The 26,481-nt window shown below is 44.3% G+C and overlaps 1 protein-coding gene across 1 annotated transcript; it reads right to left on the bottom strand.

Annotated features, from left to right (window-relative positions):
* Positions 1 to 715: 715 nt before the first annotated feature.
* On the bottom strand, positions 716 to 25,955 carry nsg2 (neuronal vesicle trafficking associated 2). The gene is made up of 5 exons (XM_037467781.2): positions 25,699 to 25,955; positions 25,176 to 25,352; positions 18,107 to 18,217; positions 5,708 to 5,818; positions 716 to 2,090 (listed from the first exon to the last, which is right to left on the bottom strand). The coding sequence occupies exons 2-5, from the start codon at positions 25,302 to 25,304 to the stop codon at positions 1,893 to 1,895; spliced, it is 549 nt and encodes a 182-aa protein (XP_037323678.1). The 5' UTR covers positions 25,305 to 25,352; positions 25,699 to 25,955; the 3' UTR covers positions 716 to 1,892.
* Between the last annotated feature and the right edge of the window lie 526 nt (positions 25,956 to 26,481).

Genomic DNA, 26,481 nt, shown 5'->3' with positions numbered 1-26,481 from the left:
ATAATAATACTAACTGTACATAAACCATGAAACCTTTAGTGTTGCTAGTCCCTTATCTGTCGGATTCTGCGTACCATAGTGTGTCTGCGTGCGTCTCCTCTACCGATTCACTCATACGGTGCCAACATCATTTATGGGACATTCTGAAATCTCTCATTGCAATTAAAAGCCAATTTCCTTAACAGTTCAAATGTTTTGTCTGGTCTTTCTTGTTGTGTTTTCTGCTCCCGTTTGCTGCAGTTTCTTTTGCATTCGGCTAATGTTTGACTCCACAGTAAGGGGAAAAAAACACAGACAGCAGACGGATTAATTAGAACACAAGCATGTAATTAGTAAAGCCAGCTATTCTTGGCGCTCACTGAAGACACTGTTAGTGCTGCTCACAGGGAAAAAACCGAGGCCTTATCTGCCATTCACAGTGTACGCTGTGTAGATGAATAATGTATCCTGCAGCCGTTACAGATGTTGGTATCCTTCTGTTCACACAGATAGTCACCATTGCAGCCGGCAAACGGGCCTGCAACGCCATAACGTCCTGCACACAAACAGCAGACTAAATATCTAATGTAGTACGGATTCGAGTAGGAGGATGATCACGTGAATAACACAATGTGCTGCATGAAAAGACTCTCAGTACGCTGCCTCGGGGCTGCGTTAGGCGCTGTGCGAGTGCTAAAGAGACACAGCGGTAAGTGGCATTGATAGGCACACACAGTACAGGTCACAGCTTGTTTTTATTTTGAATTCAAACCAAAGGGAACAGGGACACGGATGCACACTGATAAAGTACACCGGGTATCGCTACGTAACTAACAACATCACAATACCTCATAAAAGCGCTCTCGACAACAGATCCAACATTACAAAATGAGAATAAATCCGTACGGGAACAGAATTCGACTGCAAATTGAAGCCCATCAATACTTAACAGATCTCAGCTGGAGAATAACAGTTTGGGCAGGAGACGTGATATGCAGGGTGTTTCCTTCCCCATTTGCAACATTGAGTTTAAGGGAGCTACAACACTGGAGCAATATGCATGAACGAAATGCAAGTCTGTAAAATCCAAAATGAAAACCTCCTAATAAAAGCTACTAGAATTCATACAAACACAAAAACTAGCCTGATCGCAAAGTTGTATGTACAGCGTGGGTCACTGGGAGATATCAGGATCTGAATCGTATAACACAGAACATTGAATCGTCAGCGCATATGAGCTATCAAACAGCCATGATGGAAAAATGACTTCCGCTGGATGTGGACTCTGGCGTCGAACCTTCCTCGGATGAGCGTTGTGTTTAAAAACTCGTTATACAGCAATTTAAGACATTTTCAGGGTCGGAATATGAAGTGATCCAAGAAAAGCGGCCGTGAATGAACTAGAGAAACACACCTTAACTAAGAAAACCTCAAAGAGGAAGCGTGAAATTCAGCACTGACTCAAGCCTTTGTACAAAGATAATCACATACAAGTTATCCATACATTACAGTGAAAAATAAATATATCAAGACAATCAATTATAGTAAATGAAGAGGAAGGCATTAAAGACATGGTAGCGAGAGAGCAGGCTGTGTTTGTACGTGGGAGTTTGTATCAGCAGACAAAGGTTCAACAGGAAATATGCCCCTCAATAAGGAACCCGACACACAAATGGTCAGTCGAGGGAAATCAGAATATGACCTAGCCATGTGCTTATCATGTCTGCATGCACGTTTTCACTCTATACTGGCATCATACTGCGTCTGTTGTGCGTCGCTTTGATCTACGCCTACGAAAGATGTTCAGCTACGTGTTAATGTGTGTGTGTGTGTGTGTGTGTTCCTATCTGCCTGCACCTGCCTTCCTTCATGTCTGCGTGCGTTTTGCGACACACTCTACCCGCTGGGCCAACTCAGTGGCCCTCGCCAGTGGGCGGCTTAGCGTCATGCTGCTGCCCTGGCGCCCCTCCGGGCAGCCAGGGGGAGACAGAGTGCGAGGTGGTCTGCTTGGCCATGCTGTAGTGGCTGATCACCGTGTAGAAGCGGCCCCTCGAGTTAGCGTCTTGGGCGGCGTAGTAGGCCTCCAGGGACGCCGGGATGCACCTTTTGTGCTGTGAGGGAGAAAGAGGAAAAATGCAATATTTGAATGTGCTTCAACGTGCACAGTAACAACACTTTTGGGCAGTTGTGTGGTGCATGTGGCATATTGTGAAAGTAAGTTAATAATACGTCTGCAGACAGCGAGCAGAGCCCCTGCAGTGGTTATGGGCCTGCAACTATGGATGTATTCCACCTTAAAGACCGGATTGGTCCGGAGACACAGACTTTGAAGGTGACCTCACACAAAGCAAACTCGAGAGGGGAGGAGGCGCATATTGTGGGATGCGAAAAGCCCTATGAGACATTTTCTTTTCCCGAAAATGTCTCATAGGGCCTTTTACTTTGTCAAATAGGCAGTAAGTCTAATTTGCATCGCTACAGCGGATGAGAGCAGCCTCAATAGAGCCCATTTTTGGAGATTCAGTGTCAAGGAAGAAAAGTCTAAATTACACTTAATTATATCAAACATAACTAAATCACTGATATCACTGATGGATGATTGCCTGTTATGAGCCGTGTGAGCTTCCAACATGACCTCAGAAATGTGTCAAAGTGGGGCAGGAGATGTTTATTTTTCTCCTTGAGGTGACTGGGCAGTGCCCCCCCCCCCCTTTTGTTATTCTTTATATAGATAGAACATGCTGTATTGAGGGAGATGGGGAGAAGGGCAGAGATGCTTCAGTGCCTCCCACAAGGACACTTATACAAGGTATACAGTATGGAAGTAGTGGATCGGTCAATTAAAAGAAATGAAAGATATCATTTTTCTGAAATACATGTATTCCTGTGGAAGAAGTCTATATGTCGAAGTCTGTGAAGATGAAAGAAAGAAAAACTTCATACTCAATGTTACTCATTAACAAATGGCCAAATTAGTGATCTTAGTCAAAATTGTTTAGAATTAGTAAGCATTTTTGGGAGGTTGATTTTGACGGCGTTAAATGAAGATAGCACAAGCTACCAGAGGTGGGAACAAGTCACTGTTATGCAAGTCACAAGCAAGTCTCAAGTCATTGCCCTCGAGTCCCAAGTCAAGTCGAGTCAAAGACGAAGCAAGTCCCAAGTCGAGTCACAAGTCACAGCCAACAAGTCCCAAGTCGAGTCACAAGTCGTACCATTTTAGTTACGAGTCATTTCGAGTCCTTTTATTATAGTGGGGACGGGGAACCCTGGGTGATGGTGCGCTGCCTCACAGACCTAGACTACGAAGGGAAGGGTAACGGTGGATCGACTGTGACTGTGTTATAGTACTGTAACGCTCACCCCAATGCTGCAGCGTAAATAAGGAGGCGATGACTGGCTTGCAACTCCGCTGCATTTATTTATATAAAACAACTCAACTTCGGTCACTGTTGGCCGTCACCACGCCGAACGAACACTTCCGCATACACGGCCCCCCAAAACTCGGGTTGTCTCGCGTAACTACAGCTGGTAACGGAGCATAACGTGAACACATGCAACATCTGCATAACTGATTAACTAATAACTTTAACTCAGCTCATTACACTACTTTAAAAACGGACGTTGACATAATGTTGGCGAGGATTTCCATCGGAGTCTGAATCCGGGTTCAAAAATCCCAATTTTTGTAACCATGACTGAGCTGTCTTGTTGATACGGTCAAATGGACTGCAGTGATTGGATGTTGTTCAGGCAGCGCGCGCTCTCTGCATACAGGTGGCGCACATTTTTTGACAGATGCAGATAAACAGAGTGGCGCGGCCGTGTGAAAATGTTCTCCCCCAGTTTTCATGGGAAGTAGCAAGTCTTCTCGAGTCAAAAGGCTCGAGTCCAAGTCAAGTCACGAGTCATCGGTGTTCAAGCCCAAGTCGAGTTGCAAGTCTTTGTACGTTTTGTCGAGTCGAGTCTCAAGTCATCAAATTCATGACTCGAGTCTGACTCGAGTCCAAGTCACATGACTCGAGTCCACACCTCTGCAAGCTACCCTGCTCCTGTCTGTAACTTCATATTCAATGGACAAATGTTGGACCATTATTTGTCTTCTCAAATAGAAATTGTCTCCCAAAAGGTCAAACCTTTACTTAAATTGATGACAATGGGCATAAAGTAGTTAATTAATCAATCCTTTCCCCCTTCAATTGTCCGTCATTTGGATTCCTTTCTTACGGTGGCCGAGAAGGTTCAGACAAATACAAAAGCAACAACACAACCGCAAATGCCACAACGCAACACGAACGCCACAACACAAAATACAAAAGGCACATCACAACTGCAAATGCCACAACACAACACGAACGCCGCAACGCAACACGAAAGCCGCAACGCAACGCGAAAACTGAAGTAGCTGCCCACGGGAGCGAGCGTATTTTGGAGGAACGGAGCTGGAGGATGCCAGATCGTTTAAGAAGTAAGTGAAACATAATTCCTTACTTTAACTGTAGCCGCAAGGAATCATGTTTCACTTACTTCTTAAACGATCTGGCATCCTCCAGCTCCGTTGTTACGTGCCTACTGGTTTTTGAACCTACTGGTTTGGCTACGCGTTTAGATGTTATTAAGAGAGTAATCCTACTTGGGCAATGTGCTAGAAAACCTGACAGAACTATGTATTTCACGCTACGCCACCAAAAACCAGTTGTCTTGGCTCACCCTGAACCAAAAGATGTTCTTGCCACTGACGATTTGCAATTTCATGATAAGTAGTGAAATCAGTAGCGGCATTTGACAGCTCGGTTGGCCGACGGCGTAGCGCCGCTGTCTTATAAAGTTTTGCTATTTTGCTCGACTGCGGGTTCGAATCCAGGTTGTGGCGATCTTTTAATAAACGTATGTTCTTTTATTTATTTCTTTATACGTGGCAGTGATGTAGTGCTCACTTATACAATCATAATCGCTGCATTGGATATGGGATGCATTTTGAACATTTTCAGAAATATGTTTGCGAATGTGTGACGGATCAGGTGACCGAGGCAGACAACATCTGCCACTGTCGGGGCAAAACAAACACGCACGCGTAGCCAAACCAGTAGGTTCAAAAACCAGTTGGCACGTAACAACGGAGCTGGAGGATGCCAGATCGTTTAAGAAGTAAGTGAAACATGATTCCTTACTTTAACTGTAGCCGCAAGGAATCATGTTTCACTTACTTCTTAAACGATCTGGCATCCTCCAGCTCCGTTCCTCCAAAATACGCTCGCTCCCGTGGGCAGCTACTTCCGTTTTCGCTTTCGTGTTGTGTTGCGCCGTTCGTGTTGCGTTGCGGCGTTCGTGTTGCGTTGTGGCATTTGCGGTTGTGATGTGGCTTTTGTATTTTCGTGTTGCGGCGTTCGTGTTGTGTTGTGGCGTTTGCGGTTGTGTTGTTGCATTTGCGGTTGTGATGTGGCTTTTGTATTTTCGTGTTGCGGCGTTCGTGTTGTGTTGTGGCGTTTGCGGTTGTGTTGTTGCTTTTGTATTTGTCTGAACCTTCTCGGCCACCGTACTTTCTGCATGGTTTGGGCTGTTTTGAAAATGTTGACATGTTGATATTTTGGGCTTTCTGTAGCTGTAGCTGTAGGCTAACTCTCCAGCTGCTAGTTAACCCCCCCCCCTCTCCTTACTTTTCCTGGGCCGTGTGCAGGTGTGTGTTGTACCACCATAAAGCGAAATGCTCGCCTCTTGTGGGTCCCACCTTGTAAATGAATCCATCTGGGCAGGCGTGGTCGTAGGTGAAGGCTTTATAAACCACCAGGAACACGATGCAGGCGAGGAAGGCCAGGGCCAGGATGATCAGAATAGTCACCTGGGGAGAGGACAAACGCTGGTCAGTGTGTGTGTGTGTGTGTGTGTCTAGTCATAATAAATGGTACAGTAAGATGCTGCTGACTGAGGTGAATGCCTCCTCAAGGCAAAGTGTTCCTGTTGAGCTGCGTGATGGATGACCCAGGTTGGGACATCGGACCAAGACCTCTGCGCAATGGATTTATCACGGCGAGGAAAGCACCGACGACAGTAATCACGTTAACAATGGCGCTGTTCTTTTCAAGTGTCCCGGTAAAATATGACAGCGAGCCGGTGACCCAGCATGCACAATAGCTGTGAGAATATATTACAAAAACAAAAAGCTTCCAGAAGATCCCTCCTCATTACATTACCAACGTTCTGCAAAAGTGAAAGAGAGTTTATTCCTGTGATGGGAGCCGCTAAAGGACTCCATTATGTCAAGCTGTGTCTCCGTACGGAATAATGACTGGTCTTAGTGGACTTGCATTTGCATTTATATTATTTCAAGCAATTTAATTTCTATGATGGAATTTCCAATACCCTCATTTACAATATATGATCATACAGTATACAGCTGCTAGCTGGTGTTGATGATTTCGGTTGTTTCTTGTCTTGTGTTGATTGTCGGTGCAGTCAGGTCAATGAGAGGAATCAACAGCTCCCAGCTGTTTTCTGAGAAGCGCAGAGGAAAGAAGAAAAAAAAGCACCTTCTTGTCTTTCTTAGAAATGAGTAATGCGGCGAACCGATTCATGAGTTGCATTTATTGAGATTGCAAGTCTCCTTTTTCAGCGTTTCAAGTGTTGTAAATCAAGGCTTTCAATAGTTGGCAACCAAAAATTGTTCTGCTCACTGATTCACAACAAGGATTTATGAAACTGTTGCAGGAATAATGGAATAACACATATTTGTGTGCACTGTCTCTATCCATTTCCCGGGAAGGATACACAATGTCATGTTAGGGCAGATTAACACATAAAAGGATTTATTTCCTTCTACCTTGGACTTGACATCATGATCGGGTCAGATGATCGGGTATTTAATGAGAATGCTGCAAACAATTGAAAGGGATAGAGTTTAAAAACGGTACTGTCTGCCAAGTCACACATTCCAGTGTAAACAGGTGTGTCCGGCGTGCTTGTATGTGCATGTTGCCATGTGATCCTACCGGTTTTGCCCAAACGCGCCAAAATAAAGAGTCACACTTTTCCCAGTGAGCAAGATGAAAAAAAAAACACACAACCTCCCATAACGAATGAATGTTTCCAATTTCCATTCCTGGATTGGGCTTAAAGCCGATTTACTGCTCCGTCAGCGTGGGACGCCCGAGCAATTACACGAGGGTGTGATCATTAGTCTCCATCAGCGTTATGGGGCTGGACGGGGACACGCAAGATAAGTGACTGTTTACTTGGTGTCAACTGGGGGACACGACTCTCAAGCCTCGGTGGCCGGCCGACACTCTGAATATTGCACGTCCCGCGTCGAATGATGAATTGTAAGGACATGTGAAAAACGATGACAAGCCGCCTTTTGGAGCAGAAACAGACTTAGAATGAATGATTAAGACTCACTCTGGCCTCGTTTTTTAAATCATGAAGCATATGAAATAGCTCATTAAGGAAAGGGATTACTCTAAAGCTCCAAATACCAGGCAGCATGCAATCAGCATGTTATTCATGTTCAACTTTGAAAAATTAAACGAAGACTTAGGTTGCTATTGATTGAGGACATTTGCCTCTTTTGCACAATTCAAATGAAGGTAATTACTGCACACATTTGAATAATGTGTCAGTGAAACCCACCTTTCATTGAATTTAACTCCGTCCTGTTGATCTGTCAGATAATTGGCTGGAAAGCGGAGATGGCTGTGGCTATTTTGTTGTAGTAGTTGTTTTTTTGTAACAATAATCACAGCATCGTGAACCAACCTCAAACTAGCCCAAGCACATTCAGAGGGTTTATGTCTTGGGTATAGATGAGCAGTTTCTACAACTTGGAGTAATGTAAAGTAACATACTTGAGCATGGGAACAGCTCCTGCTTCCATCCTCAGTGAGCACAGTGTTTAGATTTAGAGGATGTTAACAACCCCCCCCCCCCCCCCCTTTAAGGCAAGAACATACTCCGCCCTACGAGATAGAACTAATCACTCCAGAATCCCTGTTGATACAGCCATTGCCATGTGGCGTATAAATCATTTCAAAATATCTTCTGACCTTTCTCCATTATTCATAATCTGGCTGAATCCCGCAGTAAACCGAAGGAGGTTGTCGGGGTAACGCCACAGCTCACAGATGAAGTCTCCCTCCATGCATGAAGTAGATTCATACATTGATTTGCTAGTGTGATGCAATATTCCTCTATGCGATAATGTTCAGACACGTCTGATACAAGCTAGATCGCCTATAAAAATAACAAACAATTCAATATAATAGCACAAAATGCAGCAGAACCCAATGGAATCAAATAATGTGTTTTAGTCAAAACAAGTACACAATATCTCCTGCTATGGCAGCTTCTCCCTCCCACATCAGCATCCTATTTTCTGTTGAACATTCAATGTAGCTGTTGTGCCATTAGCGCTCTATCACCACCAACACAAGCATCATCCTGTCTGCTGTGAGACACAGATAACAGAGAGGCGTTCATGGACGTTTGCTTTTCTTGGCTGCAGGTAGAAGAACAGCATGCTGCTATCATTTGAATGTCCTTAACAAGAATTGGCTCCATCAGAAAAGATTTGATTGACAGCATTGCAAGTGACCGTGTCCTCTGGGCTCTATTTGTATCACCTGCTATTATTCACCCAGCACTGACTCTTGCCTCCTTTGTCCCTATAAATATATATTAAAAAAATCATATTACTGTATAATGCTACGGACCAAGTAACAGTCAAAGTTAGTCGTAATATTTGAATTCACAAAAATGTTCTTCATAATGGATCACATATCCTATATCCATCCACTTAATAGCACAAATAACCTTAAGTGTCACCACGAAAAATAGCACTATTTTTATTTTATTTGTTCTCAAAATGATTGCGCACAATTCTTTCTGTCCATGGACTGCTGCATTCATTAAGCTCATATGTTTCCCATACATTATTTTTGCATTACAGAGTGAGCTGTTAGAATCTCATCGCTGACTCCAAATTAAACATTTGTTGACTCACTCACACCCCCTATTTTATGCAGAAAATAAGCAATTATTATTAATTTTTCTTTGATTATTTTTGGCTGTACAGATATTGTAGATTCAAAGTCAGTTTCATGTTCCTTGCAGCCTATTTCACCACCTTTCAACATATGATTCCCTTTCCTCTTTTTAACACCGTGCTATGTTAGAATGCAACACACCACCCACACTCTCCCCACTGGGGGGACTTGACAGGCCATATGGGGGGGGGGGGGGGGGGGGGGGGTGGGGGGAGCAGACACCTCCTCATATTCGCTCGAGGAAACGAGCAGAATATGTAAGTGTGTGCTTGAGCGAGAGGACAGGAAGTTGGGTGTGTGACACGAGGCTGCTGTGAGAAAAGGAGAAAAAAAATGCAGCTGATAAATAAAGCCAAGTGAGAAATAAAGGAGGAGATGACAGAGACTAACGTAAGGAGGACAGAGTGACTGATAGGGATCCAGGGGCAGATGGAGGTGCCCGTTCCCTCTCTTGGGAACAGGTGACAGAGACACGGGGGGGGGGGGGGCGCAGGCCGGTGGGCAGCAGGCGCAGTGGGATATCGGCTGATGCTTCAATCGATGCATCGCTGATGGAACCATGAACCGCCGTTTTTTCATCGATTGGTCCTGCTACCCTCTGACACCTTCTACACCTTTCCCCAGAGTTATTTTCTTCTTACACGTGAAGCCTCGTGCTGAGATACATGCATAAAAAAAAGAGCTAAGAATATAAAATGAGAAAGTTCTAATATTAAACACATTTTGTCTCGGCTGTAATAACCCGGGATGCCTTTCGGCTAAGTTTGCTGATTAATGAAATTAATGAACTTGGTGACAGGGGGAGCTAGTGCGGAGAGAAAACATCCTCTAAAAAGGACTAATTGAAAAACAGAAGCTTAAAGGTCACTGGTCAGATGGCCACCAGCATGTCGTGTAATGCCTCTTAAAGGTTTGGCCGTCGATCTGTCAGATAAGCATTGTGCTCTCCAAGGTAATTGGAAAGTTGTGATGTTCTCTCACTGTCACACCTGAACCACTAGACCGTCACGGTTTGGGTTTACTTCCTGGTTTATTTTGTAGTAGTTTCATGCCCCCTTGTGTCCCTGGGTTAACTTCACTTCCTGCCTTGGCCTGCCTTCCCCTGTGATTGTCTGCAGTGCCCATGATCGTTCCCACCTGTGTCCAATCACCTGCACCTTCCCCAGTGTGTTTAAGCCCTGTAAAAACGGATGGACACAACATTTTGGTTTGCACAGAACCAACAGGGCTGAGTAGAATTGTTGCAGACATGATCCTAACTGAAGGCAGAAAAATTCAGTTCCAACTATGACAAAAATATTCTTCATTCAGTCCCTCTGGAACAACCAGCTAGATGGAGAAGTGCCCGCTGAAGTGCAATCGAGACGCTAAGCCCCCACCTGTCCATCACACGAATAAGCGTTTAAGTCAGGGATGAACTAGCTCACGTAAAAATGCAGATGAAATACTCTCCCAGGCAATTCCGTAATACGGCATTGAGGAAGCGGGCAACTGCGTACCTGTTAAGGGGGGGAAAGGGGTCGACATCTTCAACCGATAAATGAGAGGCCGTGCGTTTGATCCCCGCGTGTCCTTGAGCGAAACACAGGCCCCCCCCCCCCCCCCCCCCCCAGCCACCCTGTCACGCTGCCTGGAATATTAATGTGTGGGCTGTGGATCAGGGCGTTAAACAGCCGGCAACCGGATCCACAGGATATTTCTTAACTTTGTGGGTTTGTAGAGGAAGTATTCCGTTTCTTTGATTAAAAGTACCATAATAGCAGCATAAAAACACTAATCCTTCATGCTTTTAAAATCAGGCTTCGATTTAGCGTTGGTTTTTGCAGTCCTCGTGGAAAAACAATAACTGTAGCTCTTACATAAACTTATTGATGTAAAAAAGTATGATATATCGCCTTTTGAAATGCAACGAAGTAGCCGTATAAAAATGAAAATGTCAAATACACACACCTAAAAATACTACTACACAGTTGAAGAGAAATAGATCTTTCTCGAGATGTATTGATTTCTTGGAACTTCTTTGCAGGGGTGACTGCTGAGGTCTTAAAGCTCCTAAAGCGTCTCAAGGCAAAGTTCACTCTGTTTGTCAGTGGAACAAAGACAAAAAACACCTCACAGGGGCCTCTGGGGGGGGATGCATCTCAGAACGGAGTATCTGAGATGGGGAAGAGGGATGTCAAGGAGACTTGTGCGGGGATTGAGGCTCTCGAGGACCCGCTGCAGCAGTGTGGCCCTCTGACGAGATGCAGGGCATCACTGAGGATGCCTCTGGTGAGGTTAACTAGCTGCTGTGTGTGTGTGTGTGTAATATGCCAGTCTTGGATCACAGGATTATGACGTCCCTCCATGCACACAGATAGAAATACTTAAATGAACACGGTCAGGTACGAACAAATATAATCTCCCTCCGGGTGATTGTGCACACCCAGGAGTGAATTATTTAAAAACACTTTGTCACCTGTAGCCTCGTCCGTAAAAGCACATTTCAAGTAGGTGACTTATCCTATTAAGCCGAACCAGGTTGGCTCATTGCACTTAAAGACTCTCAAGTAACCTGAGGGCTCTGCATTCGACAAACTGTGCATTCAAGCATATGACATTTTCTCTTTTGCGTGTATCCTGCATGTTCTGAAATGTTTACTCGTATTGACGTCATGTATAACTGTGTTTGCTTCTCTGTGAAGCACTTGGTAAAACAGTATTTTAAAGGTGCTACATGAATAAAGTTATTGTTATTTTATAAGCGTATTATAAACTGTAATTTTTAAAAAGTATTCATCCATTTCAAACTGAAGAATAATGCTTTTTTACAAACATAGATGTAGATGTAGATGTGCAGTATATAGATTATAGCGTTATTGCGAGTTTCTATTTCCACTGTTTTGTCGTTACATCAAAGGTCCTTCTCTCACATGCACACATCCAATAGCATCCATCCAATGGCATGTTCAGCAGTAGATAAACGCTAATTATGCTAATTTATCCCAATACAGCAAGGTCTCCTTGGAGACAAAGCTTCAAAGGTTTTGTCTGAGCAGGCTTTCATTTTGGTTGGAGGAAAATGTGCTCTTGGGGTATCGACTCCAAATAGAAGGAGGCTTTAAAATGACCAACCTTCGCCACCTATGAAATGACTTTCCGTTTAACTAAACATCCCCCTCAGTTATGTTTCGAGGGTAACATATTCCCTTCTGCATTACAGTTGTTAAAAGAAAAGCACAATGAAAAAGAATCACATTTCAGGGACACGACAGAGCTCAGTTAGTGTTAAAATATGATCCAATAATTACCCTCACACCAATAAAACGCATGCATTAAGGAAATGGACTGTACTAATCAATATTGAGAATGAAATGATAGCATCCAATGATGTCAACGCATGAGTGCAGACAAAAAAAAAACACTATTATCAGTAAGGCGACACATCTGGATTTGATCCGCGGGATGAAGCTGTTGCAAGAGAGGAGATATCATTAATGATGGGATCCGCCTCGACACACTCTAAAACGTTGTTTACATCGTAGGACAAGGTTCATTACTGTAATGTACACCCAGCTCTCAGTCTCCTGGCTGTTTTTTGTGTACCCGCATATGTTCATCACAGAGAGCTTAGGGTGGGGGGGTTGCATGCGTGTGTGTAGTGACACATTAGATACATTAATATGGACAATTGTCAATTTTAATGTATCTAATGTGTCATTTTGACCGATGACCTGAAATTCAAGTTGCATCCAATTAATTTATTCAATAGTTTGGTAAATTACAAAACATTATTTTAGAGTATTTCAAATATGTATTTTCAGTCATTTAAGTTCTTGCATCTTTTTTTACAATCTATATATATATATAAACAAGAAATAAAGATTTTTATACTCAGTCCATGGAGAGAAACTTTGTCAATGTGAGACTGTAATTCATCTGCTGAGCAAATACCATACCATGCCATCTCACTTTCACTCAGTTGAAATGTATGTCAATACTTTAGTCTCATCAATATGAAGTTTATCAGCCTTAGCGTGTAGATATGAAACCTATGGAACCTGAATAATGATTATATTTAATGATTAACTGAATAGAAAGATGATTAACGCTAGCAATAGGACTAATAATAAATGAAAACACACCCCCCTGATGCCCGAACTGTGAGTGCAGCATGAGTAACCCACGGTGAGATGGGTGGATTCATCTCAAAGCCAGGTGTCAAAGTAAGAGGAAACAACACAGAAGTGAAGGGTCAGACTAGTTATCCGCCCTCTGCCCCCCTCCTAATTGCTCCCATGGCTCAGCTTGTCAGAACAACAGCAGCTAAGTGAAGGACGGAGGACTTCGGGGAGAGCTTTCCTTCTTCGCCGTATCATTTTCCAGATTGAAACATCAGAGCCCGGCTCTTTCACCGGCTCCTGTCTCCATTTGTGTTGGGGCGGGAATGAGCAGATGTTGACTGGCCATGAAAGGAGCTCCTCTCCGCTGCAGGGGGAGTCGTATCTGCTAAGGCGCGTCATGTCTGAACGGGGCTACGATTTAAAGATTTCATTATTTAAAGTCCCACACATCACGGAAGAGAATAACGGGAACAATATGACCCCAAAATTGAACAAAGAAATATATGACATCACTGCGACTGTTTTCCCGGTTTGGATTCAAATAAGAATGTGTTCAGGCTCAGAAATGTTTGTCATCCTTGGCAACCCTCAACTACAACGTTATCGAGTTCTACAATTGAGATGGGATGCAGCCGCTACCGTGTCCTTATGTTAGACAAGACCGTCAACCCTAAATTGAGCTTTGAGGTGAAATTGAATTTACAGATATTCCCTCAGCATGATCTGTAACTTATTTCGATTGTGTTATTGGTCCCTTGGATATTGAATTGTGAAGCCAGACTATGTGTATCATTCATATTCCTCTGCTGATATTGATAGGCACAGTCTGCTGTCCTTTGAGGTTCAGCTATATTTGGGCTTCTGAAACAAGAAGTAGAGCAGAATAGAAGACATCTGGATTCATGGATCATCCCAAATGTTGACATCCGTGGGGACTTTTCCGCAGTGACTAATGACTCGGACGTGTATCGGCAGGCGGTTTTAGGTTTTAGAATTTCTTTTTAGCCCATTAAAAGCATCCTTTTCCCTTCTGCTCTCCACTGATGAGGCCTTAACTTAGCGTTGCGTCATGAACTAATTCATACCTCACTTCAAGAGCATGTGTCCAAACCACAGCAATTTTATCGCCAGGCCAGTTTTGAACAATAAGACGTACGTGAATACCTTCCAATATAAGCTGGCGCGGTTATGGCGCGTGTCAGTCTGAAGTGCTGCAAAGTGCTTCCCAGAAGTGAATTTGATGAGAGGGCATTAGCCTGCTATTAGCATTAGCGTGCTGCCACTGATAATTGGACTAATATGACCCGATTAGGAGGGAAAGAGGAAAGAGGTTAAAGGACGACAGATGGCAGACAAGATTATTCACTTCCCTGAGTTATTTTGAATGCATTAAATGTCCCCCATTACAGTATAAAATATGTGGTATTAATTAACAAATGACAGCATGCTAAGATGATGAACTAAAGTACTGAATCATACTTTTATTAATTTATTACTATTAATTGGCATGTTGGCATTGTTATCTGTGCAAATTAAGATACTGAATTCAGGCATGACGAAATGTTCTCATATAAAATTCAAACTTAATGGTATCGTCTTAAATGTGGAGATAAAGAATAGAGCATAACGGGAGTCGCCGCTTGCATAACAACACATTATGATCTCTGGTTTCATCACGCTTGCTGCCCTCCAAGTGCAGCTGAGGAGATTTAGTCAGTGCTGCTCCCACACCGGCAAAAAATAAAATAAAAATTAAAGCTTTCGCCCTCTTCTCCTCCTCCTCATGTCCTCCCTTCTCCATCAGCAAACAGGGTTTGGACTGTAACGCTATTGCTGAGTGTTAATCAATTGCTGCCCCCATTGCTAATGTGTTCGCGGCATCGTTTGTCTGCGTGTTCTCGACCGAGAACCAGCAATCGGCCTTTTAAAAATCTCCACCACGAGCCCACTTTTAGTCGTCCCATACAAAACAAGATGGAACAGCACGTCGAAGAGGAGTCTGCCGCTGACGTTTCCAACCTGTGGCGGTAATTGCCTCCAACTTGTCAAACAGCGCGCGCCATCTGCGGAGGTGGCAGATTGCGGCCGAGCTTTTAACACACGGCAGAGTGGAACTAATAAAAGGGATAATTGTTTTTGGATGATGGCCGCCTCTCCCGTCCCTACCTGCACAGGCCCGCTAACTTCTGCTGGCACAGCGCCGCTTGGGCTTGGCAGTCACCGCGCCGTCACGTGCACGTAGGTTTGTGTTGTGGTGTCAGTCCTGGGAGTGGGTGCAGCACGTGGGATTGAGGAGTGCGTGTGTGTGTGTGTGGGACAAGAGATGGCTAAGTGCACCGTGTTTTCTGGATAGGAGTGGAGCCAGAAAACCAAGCAGGGCTACACACATTATTTCATCAATCTCTACACCTGCATCTCCGTGAGCCTGCGCCGTGGCACCCGACTAATCCTTTCCTCGCTTACAAGGGAGGCTCTTTGTGGCATTTTCTTTCTATCGGAAATTTTCCAATTGAGCGCAGAGGCCAAGATGTAAATATTTTGCAGCAGAAGTCATGAGTTGAATTCCAATCAGAAGGACGGATGCCACCGCAGCGCACCTTCCCATCATACTCCATTTCATTCGCCTTCTTGGATCCAAACCAATAGCTTTTTAGATCTTTCAAATCCTGACAACCATTTGAGAAAAGGGGAGGATTAAATCTTGTTTTTATGGATTGACCAAATGATTCACTTAAAAAAAAATAAGCAGAATGGGATATATAATATACTATAATAATATTTATAAGAGTAAATATAACTGCAGAAAATTTGATAAAAACTGCAAAGACAAGAATTTCCCAAACTTGACAAAGCATCTCAAAAGGTACAGTTCAACATATAATACAGTAGCTTGTGATTTGGCAAGTCAGTAGCCAAAGATAAAATGATTTAGTTAACTAGAGGGAAAAACATGCCCTTCTTGGTGTGTTCATGGAACAAAACAACTACAGGGAATTGTTTGTACCTCCAGTCCGCTGGGAGTAATCAGAAAGAAAGAAAGAGAGAGCAAGGGGAGGCTAAAAGGGAGAAGAAGAGGGACGGAATGAGAGTGGAAGGGAGGTAAGAGGGAGAGTCCAAATGGAAGTATCTTTGGGAAATACATAGGGGCTGAAGTGTATTTTATTTTTTTTAAAGCTGCAAAGAGTCTCAAAGTAAAATATTTAAAATGTTTTTTTTTTTTTAAAGGGAAACGCAGAGCAAGTAAGCAAAACATCCGAAAAGAGGGAAGAAAACAGCAGCAGGGAAGGAGGGAGAAGTGGAGGAAAGGACGCAGTGGCGGCGAAGGAGGGCAGATTAGAGAGCATTTTACACTCTGAGCTCTTCATCCATCAACACAATCTGCAAAGCTTTGAGGAGAGAAGAGATGTGCAAGCTTTTCACCCAGAAATGTTTGCACTGCGCAGCATTCGCTGTGCGTGCGTGTGTGCGTGTGTGTGTGTGTGTGTGGACATGTCTGTGCGCCTGCAGAATCAGCTCCGTCAGTCAAGCAAAGCAAACCGTTCAGTTGAGCGCCCCAAAACTAACCGACATCGCACAAAATCACACGGACTGTAATGCATTTTTACTTTAACAAAAGCTGATGCAATGTGGCAGGCCAGAAAGGGCCGATAAGTGTGCCGCATCATTTTTGAGAAGTCTGATAAGCAACAATTCTGAGAATTAGGCTGAGCACTGCTGCATGGCAACGTGGAGATTTTTAAAAGACTGTGTACTGAATTGTTTCCCGTATAGAGTGTTACACAACCACAAGTCTCCACATCACCACCACAACAACACAAGTGCCTCCGTTCTCAAAATATTTCTTGTTTTCATTGACACCTACATTACTGTCTTCTGTCATTAGCAGCTGATGTGGCCTTCACAGTCAATCAGATGCAAGCAGGGATCATTTGTTTAAAAATGTGCGCCTTTCGACTGGCGTTCAATTTATTTTATTAATCTTAAACCGCCCATCAGGGGATTCCAAACACAAAACATTACTCAAATGAATTCCTTATCAGTAGAAATAAATACACAAAACTTTGTGTGTTGTTCTTGGAAATGTTTGATTGATTTTTTTTTTTTTTTTTTGTCACTTTACATAAAGCAAACAACGGCAACTGACGTTGTTATACATGGCTACATCTGTATCATAGGAAAGTCAATAACGACTTATAGACCATCAGAGAGTTTACCCATGTGTACGGATAACATCAGAAAGGGAATGAAGGACTTCATGGACGAACGGGATAGTTTCCCTCCGATGGAGCCGACACCACAGAGCCCGTAGCATCGCTTTCCAGTGCTAAAGAGGCCCAAGTGGGACCGTGTTGAGCTTAACCTTGACACAGCTTTAGTGTTGCAGTGTGTGTGTCATGTAAACACGGCGTCACGGTGCCTGAGATCTCATTCTGTCCTCTTCCTGCTTTGAAGGACTTTTCGGGCAGAGTTACTCCTCACTTTTACACACACACACACACACACACACACGCACAGACGAACACACACCTACACTTAGACCTCTCTCTCGCGCTCTCAGCCAGGGTTGCCATGGAGGGAGGATTTCTTTGCTGCCATGACAACGTGAATTCTCTTTGGTCTCCCCTAACGACGGAAGAATAGAACAGACAGCACCGGGGTGATATAGATGTGTTTGGACTGTGAGCCCAGTGATTCTCACACACACACACACACACACACACACAGCGCTGAAGTCACCTGTCCTGCTCTTTGCCGAGAAAGACAGCGCACCTTTACCGGAGGTAAAGGTATTATGTCCTACTAGTGTAGGAGTGCTGCTTACTTTCCTGGGTGAGATGATCACATCCTTACCAAGCCTCCCATTTGTCAGAGTAAATTGAAGGTCTATTTCGAAAACCTGGTCAGTTCACGTTGCAAAATGTCTGGATTTTTTTTAGTATTACTTCAACACACACATGAAATGTTGGACTTTCCAACCAATCCTCTTACCTTAAGTCTCTCAGACACCCCGTCAGTGAAGCTGATGGTGAACTCCTCCACCTTGGGAACCTTCAGCCTTTTCTTCTCTGTCTGGTACTCAGTGCGGGTTTTCACCACCACCTGGAGGAGGGTTTAAGACGTAAAATACTCAGGTACGCTGAGGGCAATAGCTGTAAGGATGTGTGTTGCAAGAGGGCAAAGGTCAAATGTTTTCATGTTTGGAATACACGTACATATATTCCTTTATTGATCCCCAATGGGGGGAATTTGGCTGTTGCAGAAGTACAGCGACAGATAAAGACAATAAATAAAACATACTATACAATAATAATGAATGAATAAAAAACAAAAGGTGTACAGCTTTATATATATATATATGTGTGTGTGCAAGTAGCATTAGTCCAAATGAATCCAGTGCAGGAGAAAGTGGACTATTCTGGTGTTATTGTGTGTGTGGGTGGACATGGGGGGGGGGGGCTGTTGTAATGCAGTCGGATGTTAGTGGGCACAAATGAGCGGCTCATGTCAGCGCCGTCGCTGGTAATTGCCATGGATCCGTCTTCGGTGTCTTTCAGCCTGATCACAGCACATCGCGTCGGGGGAAGTGAGCGCGGGGATTGGGGCGAGCGGATCTTGGGACGATCACCTCCTTAAATCCGCCCCGCCCCCCCAGTAGATTGGACCCAAAGGAGGAGAGCCAAGCGGTAGAACTGGGCCCCGACCAGCAGACACCTACGGCTGTTCCCATGCTCAGTCTGCTCCTGGCTGATGGCCGATCGCAGCTAAAGGTCCAGGCTGACCCGGCAACGGTTGCTCTGTGCCTCCATCTGAGAGACGTGGCAGACAGTGTCAGGCCGGCCCCCCTTCTCCCCCCAGCTCTGCTTGGCAATAGCAGCCATCTTCTATTCAAATTGTTGAAATGATGTGGAGAAGCACACAGTTGGGTTTTATTTGATTAACACTGGGATGCGCTAGAGGACTCAATTGTGGCTTAGATCGGTGCACAGCTCAATACACAACGGAGTAAGAATAGTGGAGGGAAGCATAGGCTGCTAAAAGAACCGACATAACTGCACAGATAATGAGTGCAGTGTCATTTTAATAATGTGAAGAACTATAGACAAAATGAATTATAGCTGCATTTTCATGGACATAAATTACACCAAAAAGGCACCAACACAGCCAGAAACAAACCAACAGGAGACACCCGGTCCAGGTATCTGTTAAAGCTCTACTATATGTTAATGAAGTCCGGTGCCCAGAGTTGAAGAGTGAGAAACACTGTGCTTCACGCTGGCAGCTAGATGGGAAAAAGGAGCCGTGCAGGGCAGTGCATCCCTGCCCCAGTACTGTCAGCATAGCTCCCCCTCAAGCAAACCGCTCTGGAGGGAAGAGAGGGACACACGGGCACAAGAGACGACCCTCCGAAACTCAGAGGCTACGTGTTCCACACTCACGTGCCGTGCCGTGTGCGGAAGGGTAAAGTGAAAAGGATAAACCTCCACGAGCGAGGCGTCGACCTCTGGAGCCCCGTTACGGGTGTTTGTTTGTTAACCCAGACGGTGATATTTGAGCAAAAGGACAAAGGAGTTCTACAATCGTGGTTCTCTCTGCTTCAGCTTAGCACTTAACAGAGTGGATCTGGTATTTATCATCATGACTTGTAAAAATCCTAATTGTTAGTCACTAGAAACTTGAGTGACATGGCATCGCTTTAGTGAACAAAAGAATACCTTTACCTTTCGCCTTGGTCATTCACTGTTTATTGTTGTGCACGATAAAGGCAGGTGGAGAGAACGCATACAAACGACAAGGCAGGTGGAGAGGTTGGGGAGGAGAAAGAGAGCCACGTCTCGGGCGTCCTTGCAGCCGATCTCCTTCACTTTGAGGCAAAGCCAGAAGCCGCTGTGCTCACCAACTGGCTCCCTCGGGCCGAAGGAGGCCCTCATCTTTGGAGACCCCCCCCCCCCCCCCCCCCCCCCCAAACCCCCCGGGTTACACAAACAGTGCAGCGCTTCACGTTGCTCCATCACTCCCTCCCCACCTGTACCTGTCGCTCCTTCGTTGCACGTTACCCGACGGCGTGGCTATCGATCAAACTATTCATTCATAAGCGATCAGAAGTTGTTAAACAGAGCTTGATGGAGAAAACCCCAGGTGAGCAGTTGCGATTTCAAAATAAACGAATTACAACTCTCTCACTTATTAATCCACAGAGCGATAGTGGCTCATTTTTTACTCATAATTCCCTTTGAGAATACAAATGTGGATTTTGTTTTTTTTATCTCACAGTGGATTTTGGAATATCATTAATGGTCAGTCAAAAAAATCCCAGTGACTTCAATGATCCCCTGACTTTTCCAGCATCATCGGCATACATTTTGGTTCAGAGTGATCGGGAAAAAAACTGGTTTTACACGGCCTAAGATTTACAATATAATTCTGTTGCATGAATTAGGTGTAAAATCAAATGCTCAAAGTTCTGATGGATAAATAGATGGTCTTACAGTTGAACTAATTATTGCCATGATACGCTGTTTATATTGTACTTGAACTGCTAATATACAGTAAGGAGCAGCACCTACTGTATACTGTAGTCAAAGTGCAGTCAGAGCCTAATGCACCGTTACATCATTTAAGGATGCAGCTGCAAGCCTTTGTTCCTCATTCATCCGAGATTGGCAGCTATTCCACCCCAAACACCACATCCGACTGTTAACAAGTACCTAAACATTAGTCCGTTTCCCCTCTTCTCTAAAATGTCGTGTCAACTTTGGTCCATCCTACATTTTTTATATTTTTTATAAATTGAGCACAGCTGAAAACTTCTTTTAAATGAAACTTCATCACTTACTGTGACCTTTGGATATGTCAATAAAACTGAGAGACTCCTAATTAGTGACAGGTAAAATAAGTCGAGCGCATTTGAGACTATATTTAGAGATTTTCAATTAGTCCTGTATATATAATGCAGACATATATATTGAATGTGACCTTTCAGAATGGCAATGACTGACAGAGTCTCCCTTTCAGATCTGTAATAGACCTCCAATGTCTTTCTGTGAGGTGATGTAACTGTCGTATGTGAACATTAAAAAAAATGGCAATCTCCGCTAGCGACTCACTCACTCACTCTCATTCTGTCCCTAATAATTGTATTTATTAAAGGTTTGACATTGTCAGTGTGAGCTTTCCAAACGTTCTTTCCTCCATGTCAAATTTGATATGTTGTAGATTTGTGACAAAACGAATGAAAAGCAACCCTAAAATAAGAATTGTAACATTTGGTTAGAAAATATCAACTATTCTGCCGAATTGACTCTTGATGCTGTGTCTGTATGTTTTGGAGGCAGCATAGACAAGCTGTAGACACCACATTGACCGTCTTCATCATCTTTTAATGCATCAGAATCCAGCAGAGCAACATATTTAGTATTTGGAGTCAAATATTCATATTATTCTCCCTTCAGCAGAGTGAGATCTCTGAGCTTTCTCGGCTTACAGCAGCCGCCGGCTGTCAGAAAATGGTACTAATACCAAAACAATTAGCTGAAATAAACTAAAACACTAAATGGCACTGAGAAGCAGAATTAGGTGAGTTAGTCCCTAAAAACAACACTTTTCACATGAATGGGACGTTTTAATCTAGTGTTAAACTTGTTTTTTTTCACAGAGTACAGTACAAGAGTATCAAATAAATATGTATATTCAAATAATAAAGATTTCCCTTGTTGAAGTTATTTCCTGCTATTTCTGTTTGCCACAGTTTGATGACGTCATCTTGGATGGGTTTTTCGTTTTGCCTATTTTCTGTTCGACCTGCTGTGGTTGGTTGTTGTTTGTTTGTTTTGTTGTTGTTTTTTTCAAATCAGGATTCCAATCAAGATATTGGTGAGCCAGCAGTGGCTGCGACGCATCCCCCCCCCCCCCAGATGGAATCAAACGTAATGCCTCTCTGAAGCCCTCGGCCTCTGCAGGGCAGAGCGGCGTTGTTATGCCTGCACCCCCCCCCCCCCCCCATGCACATTTTGTGGGTAACCCTGTAGTCGGGGGAGGTCACGCTGTCATCAGGAAGGATCAGGGCGGAAACAGCTGGGGTCGTTTTTTTTCTCGTATTCACAAAGCCAAACTCTCGATCTAGGGAACCAGATGGGGGGGGGTCACGTGACCCAATAAATCTTGCCTTGGCTTCAAAGGACAGAGGGAATCTGGTCACAGATTAGATTTGGGAAGGCTGATAAAAGCTGATTAACAATGAACTCGTTCTGGTCGGGGCGGGGTGGGAAAAGCAGCCTTCAGATTCGGTGAGATTAAAGAGATTAGTTTTAGAAATAGAAATCATACAAAGGGGAGGGCTTCCTACTAGACCGCCATTAAACCTTAAACTGTGTACTACAATGTAAAAACCTGTGAGGCAACGTGAAGGGGGGGGGGGGGGGGGGTCACTTGAAATGATGAACCATTATCCCGTGAATCTTTATGGTGGTTTCAGCTCCCACACCTGAATGGATTTTTGTCTGATCCCCCTCAACTCTGAAAGGTTTCAGGCTCATTCACATTCTGAGATTTGGTGCACCGTTGTTAGGCGAGATGTTGTGAAGAAAAAAGAGGAAAAAAAGAAAGCAGCTGACAGACACCGTTGATGAACATTTATCAGCTAAAGAGCCATATATAGAGAGTGAAAACAGAATTAATATTAGACGTACATCTGCCAGGTGTTAAGAAACACAACAATGTGTCATCTCTACCCACCGGATGAATAGATTAGAGCAATTCCAACAAACAGGCAAGGCCAATATAAGGGCTGATCTTAGCTCATTGCTAAAATCATGTCATATTGTCAGGGAAAAATGAAGTAATACAGTAATTCTGTTGTGTGACGACCTGCAATTGGTGATCAGCTGGTCTATTTAAAAACTGTGAAATGTGTTGAGGGAATCTTATTGTTAAAGCCATAGTACAAACTGTACGCCGTATCCACTTCACATACGTCCATGCTGTCTAGGCAACTTCTTTCCACATACCCCAATTGACGAAATCAAAAAGGATTTGGACTTTGTCAGTACTGGCCACATATGGTACTGTCAAAGCACATAAGAGAGTGATCATGACACACGCAGAATGCAGAATTCTCATTAAACGAGCCGTGATAGCCATCACTGACACGTCCCACGCTCTAATCTGTAATTACAGATTCCATTATTATTCTCTGGCCTCTGATGCGTTTTAATGCATCAGTTGTCACGAAGACAAACTCCCACACAGTCCAACGGAAAGAGAAAAAAAACAAGTGGGCCCATCTGCATTTGATGTATTAAATCCACAAGACGCCTAAAACCGTCTTGGTTTTTTTTTGGGGGGGGGGGGGGGGGGGGGTTTCATTAGCGAGCGGGCGGTGTGCAAACTCTGATGTCAGCGTGGTGTTTCCAGCGGCAACCAGCAACCCCCAATCTTTGGGCCCACGTCTCTCGGGGGGGCGGGTGGAAAATCCACCGATCAACAAAACAGCAAACCTCCTCCTCCTCTGACCCTTTTTTTCTTTCATATGCCAATAAGAATTACTCGACGGTGTGTGTCGCAGGAGCGAAAACTACAACGTCGTGCTGCTCGATCAGTAAAACGCACTTGACATGGCGGTGTGTGTGTGTGTGTGTGTGTGTGTGTGTGTGTGTGTGTGTGTGTGTGTGTGTGTGTGGCTGCAGCGCGGCTTGATCTTCTCAAGTCTGGTGGGACTGATTTAATCAGTGCAAGATGTCTGACAGCTCTATGAATGTCATGTTACCGACTGACAGAAAACGACTTGTCACTCACGCACGAAAAAAAAAAAAGAAAAAGAAGAGGCTTGCGTGCACACACACACACACACACACGTGCAGACACAGTAGAAGGGCCAGCACGCCTGTAGTTGTGTGTCAGTTAAGAGGAGAGTCAAATGTCTGGGATGAGACACGCAGGAGGGTTCAGGCCGTACTCCGGGTTTGTGTCTGCAGCAGCAGAAAATGGACCCGTCCCTTTATTTTTCAGAGAATTGTCCAGAATAAAACCACTTGGTAAGATTAAAGCAAAGTAAATAAGTTGTTGTGCATTGAAAAGGCGAGGCAGCGGGTAACTTTGGTGCATAGTTCTCGTAGCTTGGACACGACTGCGATAAAAGGCCCTGTGAATCCATTGAAATATAATATGCTTCTGGTTCCTTGTGTAGAAAATGTGCTACAAATGTATTTTTGTTGTGCAACGCTACAGGTTGCTTTGTGACACGGTTAGCTTAGCAACACCGGAAGCAGGTTTTAAAGGCTAGCCTGTCTCTACTCACCCAGCGCCACCAAAGCTTACAGTAGCAAATGTAATATCTGATGTTTTAGATTTTAGGTAGTGCTCAAAGCTTAACAAAGTACAACTAAAGATAAATTGTGAGGGTAAATCCACAGTGCCACAGAGGTTTGGATGTGGGTTGTATTGTAAAGTTCCTGTTTAGAACTGGATTGATTGTCCCAACACTGCAAAGCCCCATCAGGAGGAGTGTATTGGTTTCAATACATCGTTAATCCCTCTGATACGTATTGGGTGAGTCAACTAACTCGTGTAACGATTGTATTCTAAATAATGTCATTGTGCAGATCTACAACGAGTAGCGAATGAGGAGCTCAGGGTAGAAATGTGGATTCACACGGCAGCCGAAATGGAATCACACTACCTCTCACACATTCTAAAGCTTCTATATTGTCGATTTCCGTTCTTTTTTTCTTTTCTTTTTGTACATGCAATCAGTGCGGCGCTCTGTCACAACCTCACGGAAACACCAGAGCAGGCCCTCTATAATGCGCTGCCTCCATGGTAACTGGATTAACGAGCCGCGGCGCAGTTACTATTGCATGTCAAGATGATAAATGACAGTCTGTCTGGCACCAAATCTGCTAATCTCGCTGCAAAACAAAGGACACAGCTGGGAGACAGCCGAGATGAATCCATTTGTAAATGAATGAAAGGGGTATGAGCATGGGTGTGTATTTGAAATGTGTGTGTGTGTGTGTGTGTGTGTGTGTTACACACAAAGACTCAAACGGCTGTTGGCTCTCACCTTGTCAGGTGCTTGGCTCTGGAGGCTGCCGACGTCCAGCGGAGTGATGAGGGGCACATTCTGAAAGCCGTCCTCCACGCTCACAGGTTTGCCCCCCTTGTCTTGAAGATTACTCCCCAGTTTCACCATCTTTCACTGCCCTTAAATAGCTCCCCTTTATTTCCCCGAAGACTGCTCCTAAACAGAGAAGCGGTCGAGGAAGAATGGTTTTTACCGGATAGAGCCTTTAAGGTCAATGAAAAGCCTGCAGACTTGAGCTATTTGACTGAGGACATTCTGGTGTGACAGAATGTTCCATTATCAGAGCAGCAGATCACAGCAGCGTACATGTGAATACATGGTGCCAAGTGTGCAGCTTGTTTTGTTGTTGATCCAATTGGGAGAATGCAATTAGTGAACGGCAAGAGCATTAAACAAAAAGTGGAAGACTCCAAAAGCATCATCTTTTCAGCCCTACCCCGATCAACCCCCCCAAAAAACCAACTACAATGAAAAAGCAGTAAAAAAAAAGGCAGTTACTTACAGCCGGTTTCCCTCGTCCGTGCGTCCCCTCTGTGCTGCGGCAGCGAGTGTCCCTCGTCACGGAGGCGTGGGGGGAGGAGGGGAGGAGGGGAGGGGCGCGCACACAGGAGCAGGTGAGGCTGGAAGCTGCGCCGCGGTGTCGCGGATGCTGATGCTGATGCTGCGGGAGAAGCAACGCTGCGCCGCCGGAGTCCCTCTGGATGTCTGGCGGCAGGTTTTCTCAGCAGCAGCAGACAGCCCAACCCTCTCTCCCCCCCCCGATAACACTGCCTCCTCCCCGCGGCGATGCTCGGTCCCAGCTGCAGGAGTCACCGCTAGGGGGTGGGGGGGTGGGGGGGGGGGGGAGTGTTGTCTTAATGGGGGAACTGGTGTGTAGGAGCGAAGTTCTCGTAAAGGGTTGCACCCGTGCTGACTTGGTGGAAGCATATCTAATGCATTTGTAGCTGCACAATCCATGCATTTAGGAAGATTTTTCTTCTATTTTTGTTCCAGTTTTATAATCAAATTGGCGAGTTTGAATTGAGTTTCTTTTCTTATGTCAACATACGTGTTAACTGTTTCGAATGTAAACTAAATCAAATAACTTCCCCAAACATTTTTTTTTATAATCCACACTTTTCCAGCAGTTCGTTTTAAAGGTAGAAAAATGGATCTTGGGATAACATGTCATAAGCAAAAACGTTTCCTTTTATTATACTACGCCATCTGGTGGTGAAATGAGTGACACGCAGTCCGATTTGAGAGACTTTCCGTAAAATATATTATGAATAATTAATCCCACTAA

The sequence above is a fragment of the Pungitius pungitius genome, chromosome 16 (assembly GCF_949316345.1).
Source record: "Pungitius pungitius chromosome 16, fPunPun2.1, whole genome shotgun sequence".
NCBI classification, from domain to species: domain Eukaryota; kingdom Metazoa; phylum Chordata; class Actinopteri; order Perciformes; family Gasterosteidae; genus Pungitius; species Pungitius pungitius.
Note: the sequence above shows the minus strand (reverse complement) of the source record. Positions and strands in the feature narration are given on the sequence as shown.

Excerpts from the sequence above, each read along its gene's own strand:
- nsg2 (XM_037467781.2), bottom strand. The coding sequence starts at position 25,304 with ATGGTGAAACTGGGGAGTAATCTTCAAGACAAGGGGGGCAAACCTGTG. Across the intron at positions 18,218-25,175 it reads AGAGCCAAGCACCTGACAAG|GTGGTGGTGAAAACCCGCAC; the intron begins GTGAGAGCCAAC and ends ACCCTCCTCCAG. Across the intron at positions 2,091-5,707 it reads CAGATGGATTCATTTACAAG|CACAAAAGGTGCATCCCGGC; the intron begins GTGGGACCCACA and ends TCTCCCTCACAG.